The sequence below is a fragment of the Leptosomus discolor genome, chromosome 1 (genome assembly GCF_034619465.1).
Source record: "Leptosomus discolor isolate bLepDis1 chromosome 1, bLepDis1.hap2, whole genome shotgun sequence".
NCBI classification, from domain to species: Eukaryota; Metazoa; Chordata; class Aves; order Leptosomiformes; family Leptosomidae; genus Leptosomus; species Leptosomus discolor.
The window spans coordinates 18,228,054-18,240,297 of NC_141391.1; the positions used below are offsets into that span (position 1 = coordinate 18,228,054).

The 12,244-nt window shown below is 40.4% G+C and overlaps 1 protein-coding gene across 2 annotated transcripts in view; it reads right to left on the reverse strand.

Annotated features, from left to right (window-relative positions):
• Positions 1-3,962: 3,962 nt before the first annotated feature.
• Positions 3,963-12,244, reverse strand: part of EXPH5 (exophilin 5) — a 33,531-nt gene continuing 25,249 nt past the window's right edge. For both annotated transcript variants that reach the window (XM_086481791.1, XM_086481790.1), the window contains exons 5-6: positions 11,050-11,176; positions 3,963-9,151 (exon numbers count right to left, since the gene is read on the reverse strand). In XM_086481791.1, the coding sequence (XP_086337917.1) occupies positions 3,963-9,151; positions 11,050-11,176 (5,316 nt within the window). The remainder of the gene's footprint in view (positions 9,152-11,049; positions 11,177-12,244) is intronic.

Sequence of the window (12,244 nt, forward strand, 5' to 3'; positions counted from 1 at the left end):
CAGTCATTATTGATCCTCTTTCTTGGCCTTACCATTTCTGAAGTGAAGTTTGCCTAGCTTTCTAGTGTGAGCTCTTTTTTTTAGACATTTAAAAAAAAAAAGTAATAATTTCTTTTGGTACATAAAGTCGCCCCCATGAGGGGGGACACGGGCTGTCAGTGAGTCCTGGCAGCAATGATGGCCAACGGCAGCCTGGGCTGTATGAACAGGGGCACAGCCAGAGGCCGAGGGGACTCGTTATTCCACTCCACTCAGTACTTGTTAGACCACACCTAGATATGGCATCCAGCTTTGGGCTTCCCAATACAAGACGTCAATAAACGGAATCAAATTCAGGGGAGGCCACTGAGATGGTGGGGATTGTGAAGAGAGGCTGGCCTCGTGAGGCCAGCTGGGGCAGCTGGGCTTGTTCAGTCTGGAGCAGAGATGGCTTTGGGAGGCCGTGGACCTTACAGAAGGCCCCAGTGCGCCTGGGGAGATCATTGAGGAGATGGCGCAGGGCAGAAGGATGAAAGACAACTGACACGAGTTGAAAGAAGAGGCTCAGCCTGTAACATGTTTCCACGATGAGGGCAGTCAGGCAGAGGCACAAGCTGCCCAGAGAAGCTGTCCAGTCTCCATCCTCAGAGATTTTCAAGGCCCAGCTGGATGAAACCTTGGAGCAGAGACCTCCTGAGGTCCCTCCCAGCCTGAGATACCCTGTGATGAAACCATGAGACTTCTGTCCATTCTTTCAAATGCCATTGAGATGTTAGAAAGGTCAAAGGTCGCCTGGGGACATGAGCAACCTAATGGGCAGACAGAGATCTAGATGGAAACACCACCTTAGCTCATAAACCATGTTTCCTTCTGAAAACAGGCTGAGGGACTGTGTCACTGAATGCAGGTACCTCATCTACTGGCTGTAGTAATTAAGGTTTAAAGACAGTGGTGAGTCTCACACACTGTCACACTGCACATGGCAGCCAGGCTCCACTTAGGCCTAATTCCAGCTGAAGTGATTTTCACGTGGAGCTCAACACCTTGTAAAACTACTCATCAACCACTACCCTTGGCCCTTACACGGAGTGTTGGCTCGTCAAGGCGAGCTGTAGGCATATGGCTTGCTAAGGGGTTAACACGTCTGCTGTAAAGACATGACCTGCAGCATGGGCATCACTAGGGTGGCACATCCTTCCTCTGCACCAGGCAGGGCTGAGCCAGGCAGCAGCATGACCGCTGCCTACCGCTGCCTGACGGACCCAGGCTGGGTGCCCTGTTTTAAATCTACGGCATTGTTTGCCAGCAGCAACCGGGCAACAATACGGACATGCTGAATTTTATTTTTTTTTTTACCTAAACCATCGATGGCATTCACAGTAAGTGAAAAATAAACACCGTACCAATATATTTTTTCATTTGAATGCAGAATTTATTTCAAACAAATAATTGTAAATATGAAAATCCTATAAATTATGAGCATTTATAGAATATACTTTTGCCAAAGAAAAAGCTTGGAAGAGCGAGGGTGTCAAAATCTGGCTCTGCTAAACTGAACGGAGCTGATCGCTATTCAAAGGGTATTTCTCCCTATGTTCTCACGCGAGTGACTGTTTTACAGAATAGCATTATTCAGTGTAAATATTAGTTTGCAGCTCCTCAACAGGCTGCAGTCTTCCACAATTGATTTAAGCAGTTTTTACTTGCTTACATTAAATCAAGCCACCTGATTTCCTGTACGTACATAGCATAGCAAATGAAAAAAAAAATGCAACTAGGTGAGAACTTAATCCAACTTCTGTTGAACAGGTAGAAAATATTTACAAATAAAAATGTTCTAACCCATCCACTTCTAGTCAAGAAAAACTGTATGACCATTTACTTCCCTTGTAAACATTTATTTTATTATTCTTATGTAGGCTGGTATTCCCAATTTTTTGCATTAACACATTTTGCAGAAATGTACAGCAGCGGAAACTCCTCACTGATACTCAGCTGGTTTTATTGTCTTACTCTACAGAATCCTGTACGTATAGAATAGAGCCGTTTACAGAAAAACACCATTTCTCCTTAGAATACCACAGTTTACAAGATTGCAATTATACCGTAGTCATTTCCTTCCAGCACTGCGTATGTCAGCATACGCTTGTATCCTTCCAAAACAGGCAAGTCGTAGAGATCAATTCTGACTATAAATACATTGTTTATATTAGTTCTTCTATGTACAACAAAAGACAAATTATCCTAGTATAAAGTAATAATACTTACTAAAGTAATAATATATCGGTACAGATTTGAACTACAGACCCACTTCTTTAACGAAGTTTACAGTATAAAAAAAATAAGGATACCAGTTACCTACTATAATATTTTTATCTTTTAGTTTCTTGGGGAGTAGTCATTGATACAAGCATTGCTTGTTTTGTGTAAAATATATTATTTTAAAATACTAGTATACTCTCCTTCCAGTTACAAAAATATAATTATGTCCTACAGAAATTTTATTGAATTACAAAGTGTATAAAAAATATGGATCATCATTTTAGACCATATGTGAAATTAGAAGTAAAGTAGAAGTAAATGTATAATTATTTAAAAATACTATCTTCTGGCTTAGTGAGCCACTTCTGATATTGCATAAAAAGAGATCAAAGCTTAGTTAGAAATTCATGGTCAGGGATGAGTTTTGGCTACAGAGTAATAAGACTACATTACTAGTGTGGCCAAAGAGGAGCCACTGGAAATTCTTTACAGCCGTTCAGCTTAAAGGATAAAAAGTACCGCGGTGACAGCAGGAATGGTTAAAAAGTACCAAAAGGGACGGTAATTTAGCAAAAGGCAAAGAATGTTTCTCACTGATTTTATTTACTTTGTATGTAAATACCTGCTGGTCTGTGCGGTGCAGTTGTGACCAGCCAAGTGCCCTCTGGGGTCGCTGCGGGGGGTGCTGCCCAAAGGGGCCCAGTGGCTGCAGGTGCCTCACGCCAAGACCGGCCGAGCACAGAGGCAGCAGGAGAACTTAGGATTCAACCTATGAGGTTTATGTAGGAAATAAATAGGGTAAATCTTTTTTACATTTTGCATGGTTTAAAGTGTTGGATTATTAAGCCAAATTAACCTGTTCCTCAATCAAAGACAGAAATCTGGCCGGTCATCTCAACTGTAGCTGTGCCACTTAGGAATCCCCCATGTCCGAAAAGCAGACTCCCATGCTCAGCCTTGTTTCTTAACATCCGCGAAAGCTGCGGTGAGTTTTCCAGTGCTGTGCCTGTTGCTGAGCTGCTTCCTGTGCACCAGCAGCACTCCTGTAACTCACATTGCTTACTGCTCCTGCAATGCTGAGGAGAAAAAAACCCAGCAAGGAGTCTGCCTCAACTGCAGGGCAAAACAAACACCACCGGGGACGTTGCTGCTATGCTTCCCAGGAATGCAGAAAAAGAATATTCATACAGAATATGCTGTAAAAACTGAACAGGTTTTGGTTTGTGGGGGTGTTTGTTGGATGGGATGGATTGGCATTATCATGCCTGATCTGGTAAATGAGGAAAATTGGAGAAACAGCAATTCATCAGCAAAGTAAGCTCTTGGTTTTCTGTTAAGTTTTGTAAGAAAAAGTAGCTCAAACTAGAATTTATCCATTCCAGCACTGAGTAGCTGGCAGGAGCCTAAGCCACTGCTTGCTGACTCAGAGGAAAGCCATCTCTGGAGTTACACTGCTCAAAGCTCCACAGTTGTTTACCTTCTATTATTTTGGGAAGGGATTTTTTAAACATTCTCTTTCCCTGCTAGGAGAAACAACAGTGGTGAAGCCACGTATTTAATACAAAAGTCAAATGCTCGGCTAATATAACATACTAACTTCTTCAAAACTAATGAAGTTGTACCAATCTATAGCAGCACAAGAACTGGCTCAAAGTATTTTACATGTTTTTGCCTGCCCAGAAACTACCGAGCTATCATGCCATCTTAGTTTCACAGGCCCTTCATAGCTCTGATTCCTTATCTATCTCATCTAGGTAGTATTCGTCATCGGTGGTGGTATCACTGTCTGAGTCTGAATAGGCTGCTGGGTCTTCCCGATAGATATCAGTCAGCTCTCGGGGGGATGAAGCAGCTGATGACATTTTGCTCCCAGCAGAACTTGAGCTCAAAAGCTCAGCCCTGTTTATAGCAAGGGCCTCGCCATCTCTGAGGGCACCAGGGTTATTAAGAAGACAAGGTCTCCATAATCGCCCTTCTGTAAGTGACCTCTTGATATTTTCCAGGAAAGCCAACTGTTGTTCTTTGCCAAAAATGCCAAATTCAACAGAAGGATACATCAAATTTCTAGTGCTGTAACATTTTTCATCCTCTGATGCCCAGTTTTCATTTTCATCACAAGACAACAGCTCTGAGTAAGATTTAAATCTCTTCCCATGTATACCATATTTTGGTAGAATATTGCTTCCCAAGGAAAAGGTCTCCCGGGAATCTTGAGCACAAATACTTTCAGAAAGGTGACGCTCACGCTGACTTTTGGCATGACTCTTACGCAACTGATAGCTATGCAAGTTAGCATTTTTTAACCTAGGAGACTGAGAGGTATTTTGACACTGACCAAGCGCTGTCTGGGAAGTCAAGTTTTGCTCTGGACATATGTCTGCCTGCAAGCAGCTATTTACATATGTGTTTGAGTTCTTGTCAGTTAAAAGCAGCAAGGGAGGATTGCAGGCACGACTGCTAGCTCTTCTTTTCTCATCATCCAGTGGGTCTGACATAGTAGCACTTGGAGAGATGGGCTGGCTTGTGCCTTCTAACCTCAGATCAAGCATTTGGGAATTCTTATTTCTTGTGGTTACTGCTTTATCTGGAAATAACGTTGTAAGACTTGGCCTATTTTCCACCTTCACTGTAGTTTTCTTGGGACTGATGGGTTCCTGCTGGGTGTATGAGCTTGGAAAAGACCTCCAGTTGGTGTTATTAACAAGCAAAGAAGGATCATTCTGATTTTCAGTCATCTTATTCTCCACTGTTCTTGTTCTTGGCGTATTCTTATCAGGGTCCAGACTGTGATTCTGATTTTTGTTGTCCAACTGCAGGAATGGCTGACGGGAATCCATTGAAATCAGTGAGTCAAGGGACATGTTGACCTCTAAAGAAGTGGTACTTCCATCGTTCTGTGAAAAAATGTTACTTATGTGCGGTTTGGGGGGTAAATTTTTACTTGAAAATTTTCTACTTGTTTTGTAAACAGCTGCCAGTTTATTTTTAATTGAAGGTCTATTTTTCCTTTTTTCTATATCTTTGACTTTGTCTCTTGTGCAGTCAGAGAGAAGCTTGTTCTCATCTTCTGCACTCTGTGTTATCTTCTGATCTTGTGTAACCCTGAGGACTTTATCTCTACAGTCAATGTTCAGGCTGCCTTCACTGTGCCTCTCTGATTCCTGCAAACCACTATAATCTTTACCCATCTGAGTACTCTGTAAGTTTTGCTCTTTTTTAATTCTTGAATTTAATTTTCGAACTTCGGCTTTGTCTAGCTGAAGTGATGGATCAGCCCTGGAAGCTGTGCTTACCTCCGAACAAAGGTTCTGAGACTCTGAAAGCACTTTGCTACGAGAGTTTAAATTATTTGCATTTTTTCTTGAACTGTCAGCCCTTAACTGCAGTCCACTACATTTATTATTATACAGTAAACTGTTCAGATTTTTATTGGTGCTCACTTTAGGGGGCTCACAGCGGTTTTCAGAGTTTCCCTTCTGTACAATGTTTTTATTTGTTGAAGTAGAATACAAAGGATTCTCTAAACGTCTGCCTGGCTTGGGAGGGGTTGATGAAGTGGGCATTAGTGGTGTGGCTGTTTGTAAAATTTCCTTCTTTTCTCTTAGACATATTTCTGTATTTTGGCTGCTTGAAGCATCTGAAATGGCCTTACTTGACTTGGCCACTATCACAGTGGATTGTGGAGGACCAGCAAAAGAAATTTCTTTTGTCACCGTGTCAGAAAGCACATTTTCTGCTAATGAAAGATCAGCTGAACTATCTTTCCTGTTACGTACCATACTCATCGACTTTGAAGTACGTATCTTGTTAGAGCTAGGAGGTAAGTGGGAATTCTCTTCCTCACTACCAACAGCAGTTCCTAAGTGCTGAGGTGTGACCACAGCTGAAGATAGTTGGTCAGAGGAATATGAAGGCACCTCTTTTTCCAAAGTACTAGGGAAAAAAAGATTTGCTGAACTCACATGACCTTCATTTTTCTTGTTTCGTATTCTTGGTGATTGAGCATTGTCTTTGGGACAAGGTAAATCTGCATCCTCTGGATTATCTCTAAAGAGGTTACAAAATGTTCTTGAATGCCTCCGTGGTAACGTGTAGTAAACTGAAACTAGTTCATGATACTTGACATGATCTTCATCCACACAAACTGTAAATGTGCTTGTAGTTTTATATTTCTGCAAAAAATTTCCCCTCTCCTTTCCATCCGAAAACACAGAGGATTCTCTTCTGCTTAGATGTTTATACCTATCTGTCAGTTCAACTGGTGTACTACTACTTACTGAATCATTAGGTCTTTCGGTTAAAGGACTGGGGTAATCTTTTTGTTTGTTACTTGTAGCAGCATTTAATGATGCTGATGTTAAAAAGGAATGTTCTGAGTCTAAATAAGACACATCTCTTTGATTAGAACAAAAGGCATCAGCTCCATGTGGAGTTTCAGACCTTAAACAATCGTATGTTGTTCTACTTTCTCTAGGTAAAGAGATGGGCGTATCTGACATAATACTACCAGCGATGCTAGCTGACTTTCTAGGCAAAGTGTAATAAATAACAAGTGGATCAGGAGATTTGAGGCTGTTTCTGCTAGAGGAGCCAGTAATGCTGCAGCTACTGGTGTGTCTTAGCAAGCTGTCTTGCTTGTGAAGCCTTTCACTACAAGGTGAATTACTCCTTATTTTTCCACTTTCTTTTTCAAGGCAAAAATAACTTAAACTATGTTCAGAGGTACTGGGGTCTCCATCACAGCTATGCATAGAAATATTTCCAGAATTTCCATTTTGTGGAGAACTAGTAGTGAATTGTCCATTACAGTCCTTAGTAACTAAAGTGCTTATATTTTGCAGTGTTTTCTGTGAAATCTTTTGGGTAACACCTATTCTGCTCACTTGAGCTGTTTTTCCACCTTCTGCTTGAGATTCAGTAACTGTGCAATTTACTGAAGAGCTAGTTAGTGTTCCTAAACATTCAGAATTGTCTTTATGAGAAAGTGCTTGTGGAGAGCTTTGTGAGGAGCTAGATGGACAGGACAACATGCCTTGACCGTTTGCTAATTTTTCAGTGGATGGAGCAGAAGCAACATTCAGCCATGAGGACTGTCTCTGTGGAGTAGCTTGGTTAATGGCTTCTGCACTCAGATTATCCTGTTTGATGCGCTCTCTTTTTGCTGCATAATGCAGATTATGTTCCCATTCTTTCTGACTTGGAAGAAAAGGTTTCTTCCTGCTCCTATCAGCTGGCAAAATACAGAGAGGTGGACTGAACACACTGTTGGGTGGGCAATTGTTTTCCTTCATTTGTGCATTTCTTTTATCACCGTTTGATGTATACGATTGTGCAATATCTCCTCTGGCAGTGACTTGGGTTTGTCTCTTCGATCTCATTGTGTTAAAGAGAGATGCATTGCTTTGCAACATGGCAGAAGCAGGGCTGTTAGAGGGAAAACTCTGAATGTTGATGTAGTTTGTATCTGCTTGTTGAGAAACCAACTCTAACGGCATGTCTTCATCTGGCAGCTTCATACCTTCAACTTCTTCTAGTTGTGTGAAGTCTGCCTTAGTACTTCTTTGGGTAACGACAACTGAATTCCTGTTCAGTCCTATAGGTTTTGTTTGGTCCTTCAAATTAGGAAAGACTGAATCGTCAGTTCTGATACTAGGTGAAGAAACTGAAGAGTTACAACTTAGCCGAGGCTGACAGCCCTTGGTGCATTCTGAAAAAGTTCTATTTGCACCTCTCGTTATCCCTTTGACACTCGTATTTTCTGGAGAATACACGTGAAAATCGTTCTGCAGGCGCTGTGAGCCAAACTTGGCATTCTTTGTATGCGCCCACTGCTGGTCATTTAAATTAGCCATAATCACTTCAAAGCTGGTGTTAGGGGAAATAAACATTTCATCACTGTAGTACTGAGCAATATCAGCCCAAGAAGGACAGCTGTCTTTTCTTCCATATGAAGAATTTTTTTGGTTTGCATACAACTTGCCATGAGAAGTATCTCTACAGTAGGATCTAGAGAGATTATTTTCCGATTTGCATAACGGATAATTTTCCCAGTTATCAAAGGGCAAAGAAGAAGTAGCTTTGTCAGGGCAACTAACTCTACTAAAGCAGTTACTGCTTGAAATAGATCTTCTGTAGTGGTGTTTTGAGTGGTAACATGCATGTTTCTTGGTTTCTTGCAAAGAGCTAGGATATCTACCACGGTCTGTAGCATGAAACTCCATCAGTGATTGGGTTCTAAACATTTTTTCTTGAGTTGATGTTTGCCCAGGAGAGTCTGGTGTGTTGTTCCATACAATAGAAGACAGAGGAATTCTCTTTGGGTTCTGCCGACCAAACCTTGGTACAAAACCATTGTTGCTCTCCCTTGCCAACGGATGTTGTAAACTAGATGCTGATAGCTGGTCAGAAGATACTGATGATGGACATCTCCGAAGGGAACACACAGAGTAACTTCTGCCAGCTGTATCCCGGTTCATACAATTCTTGCGCCTAAATCCACTGTTGTGTGTTATGGAAGGAGGATATAAGCTACCTTCTGAAGACCGTCCGAATGAAACGGAAGAGAGCCTGCTGCTTAGCAGATGAGCATTTCCATCAACTGGATCGCCATATTTGTAATCTTCTTGAAAGGCTGTCTGGTGCCAGTTTATATATGCACTGTGTAATTTCCTTGGTCTGATGAAAACCTTGTGTTCATCTTTGGCTCTTATTGTTCTCAGTCCATCTGGGAAAAATGTGCTAGGCATGTCACTCCAGTCATTTCTGTGTTGGCCTCTACTAGCAGTCTGCCTCTTTGAAGTAGGGAATGCACTACTGTATTGGACAGTAGATGCACTGCTAGTAGAAACTGTCCTGTCCAATGGCTCTTGGGCTTGTTCCTGGGCCAGCTGGTCATCTAGGTCATTTAGAACTGCACATGAAAAAAAAAAAAAGATACTTAGTTTTATTTTCTTTAATATCTTCTATTTATTTTAAAAAGTTACATGTACTTCATTAATAATCAGAACTGGTTTTGAAAGGAGTCAGCTTCTCAGCATTCAAAACCCTTCCCAAACCACATGTTCTTCCTCCACAGGACCTTTCAGTGGTTGTCCATTATGACTCCAAGCAAAAAAATGCGCTGCTCCATGACTGATCTTAAAACTGCTCTTTATGTAAATGCTAGTCTTTATGCTATTGAAAAGAAAAACAAAACAATTTGAAGTCTGAATTCTTACTCATGTGCTATATATGTGTACTTGTGAAAACTTTCCAAATTTAGTTTATAAGCAAAAAATCCCTGGAAAGAATTCACTAGGCAAACGTAGACTTTTCTGTGTGTTCACAAAGCACAGTTATGATGTAACTGAGAAAACACGAAACCATCAAACAAGCATATTCAGTAGTCTGGCATGTCCACCGTTTGTTTCATTCAGAAAAGAAGTTTTCCACTAAATTGTAGCTTATTACTTTAAAATGAGCACTGAAAACATCATTTTCTGGATAAAAATGGGTAACAAAATAGTAAGGAACCTATGAGTCATTCTAGCAACAAATCTGTATTTATATATATAGGCAGACTCATGAGCTGGAATTAAACATTATACAGCTCAGTCAAACAAATTATTCAGTCATAAGACTAAGAGACAGCAATGTATTTAAAGTATTTTTATTGGCAAAAGCAATTGTGCCTTCGCTAATTGTATTATTTTTGTATGTTGAAAATAGCACCCATAAGATACAAACACAAATGGCTATGGCTGCTTTGTTAGAGCATTTCCTAATCCATTTAAATAAAAAGACTGACTGATCAGTTATCACAGATCTGTGCTAATAGTACTGAATCATTAGGAAAGCATTGCTAGGTATATGTATAGTTGGAATAAAAGGTGATACAAAGGTGCTAAAATTTTCCATTTTTCTAAGTTTCTCTTCAGCACAAGACAGGAGACTCCGGAGAGAGCCAGTTCAGAACAAGAAAAGAGTCGAGTTGTTTCCGCGTCTTCCGTTTGGAGGACATCAACCAAGCTGTGTACAGTTTTTCTCTGTCAGTGGGCAAGTGTGCACAGTTATGACTGACACCCAAAAGCAGTGACAAGCACATGAGTTTCAGAAGAACCACTGTCCACCATGCAGGGCTCTCCTCTTCCAGCACTGCCATCTTACCCACAGCTTCCCGATCATGCTTCCAATCTGTGATCTCTTGTAATTTTGGGTAGTAGAAAGTAATATTCATGGACATTTTTTTGTATAGATCTGAGGAAGTTTATGGAAGAACACTTCTGTACTCCCATAGGTGCATCTGACCTTGCCTTGCTTCCCAGCAGTGAGAAAAAAATTAGAACCAGGTACTTCTGACTGGCGCTATAAGGGCTCCTAGAAAGCCAACTGAATGCCATAATGCCTCTCGCTGTGGTCTGAGGCTTTACAATTCATAAAACCAGGCCCAGTAATTCATCATTATCAAAATTGTGCATGCAGGAAATTGGGATGAAATTCTTCTCATGTAACTGTCTGCATCTAAAGGATGGAATGCAGGCTCCTGTCAGAATCAGCAGAGAAAAATGTATGCTTTCAAGGTGTGATTCTTCCAAAATGGATCTGTATGAGATGAAATGCACGCTGAAGTGTGGCCAGTGACACATCTTAAGTCAACGTCAGAGCAGACATTCTGCTGTCAGATGAAGCCAGCAAAAAGTAGCCACTATGCTAGAAAGCAACGAGCCATATCTTTACAGGCTATGCTTTTGCAGAAGCTTCTTTGAAACAGGTCACCACAGTCACTTCTGGTAACAATAATATCAGAACAAAGCAAGGACACACACTTACCACTGAAAAACTCCTTCTCTAGTTGTTCATTCCATTCCTGTGTACTTTTCTCTAACATTTCATTTTGGTTTGCATCAAAGGAATGACCACTTGGTTCAGCTGACATTGCAGAATTACACATTTCAGCCTGTTAAAAATTGTAAGGCAACATGATTTTAGTTCTACATGTGGGTTCAAGTCACGTTTCACATGTCACATCACAAATCATGTCACAAGTCACAGAGGTCAGTAACCTCTTTGTGGGTCCATTAAATACTGTATTATTAAAATATACAACAGGATTATAAAGTTGCATGCATTTTAGAGACTTTTACAGATTGTTATTACAGATGTAATAAGGAGATTTGCTCATCTTGTCCTCATACTGTAGCATGTTTTGGATACATGTGTTATAATGACCTTATAATAAGGGGCATAGTTTACTTATTTTCTCCATATGCATCCTTACTGCATTGTTACCTCTTATTTTAGTTTTTCCTAATCACTTTTTCCTTGACCAGCACATTTTAAAATTCACACACTGTGCTCCCAACAGAGATTTAATAATTTAACACCATATGCAATTTTCATATTGCAAGACAGCACTTTAGGGGGCTGTGATAAATTACCTTAGCAGTGGGGAAAATATCATCCTGTTCCCCATCTGAGTTTAGTTTACATGTTAAGCTGGAGAGTTTCCTATCCCATCCATATTTCTCTCAGCTCACAGACTCAGCAGAAGTGCAGACAACTGCTGAACCGTTGATTTATTCTAGCTGAGACTCTTCCTCCTTTTTTAAAAATAAAAATCCTTGCTACTTTTTAGTTCTCAATATTCATAATATTCTACTTGTCTAGCTATAATAGTCTATTTATATAATAGGCAGGATTCTCTGATAAGATCTTTGTTCAGTCATATATTAATATAGATTATCCCTTTGTTTTTGAAATACGAGAGAAGGGAGGAGGCCAAATTACCTCCTCTGTACCTTTGATTATATACTGTATACCTTCATAGTCCCCTCTGTGGTTATACCACACAATTGAAGAGGAGGAAAGACATGTTAGTAACACAGGGCAATAAAGTAATTAAAATAGCAAATACCGTCCTTGGAGGAAATCTGTTTATTTTAACAGCGTGCACTTAAATTACATCAGAAATAAAGCTATTGTTTCATTCTTAAATTGAGATGTGCTTGTAAAATTGAACATTCAG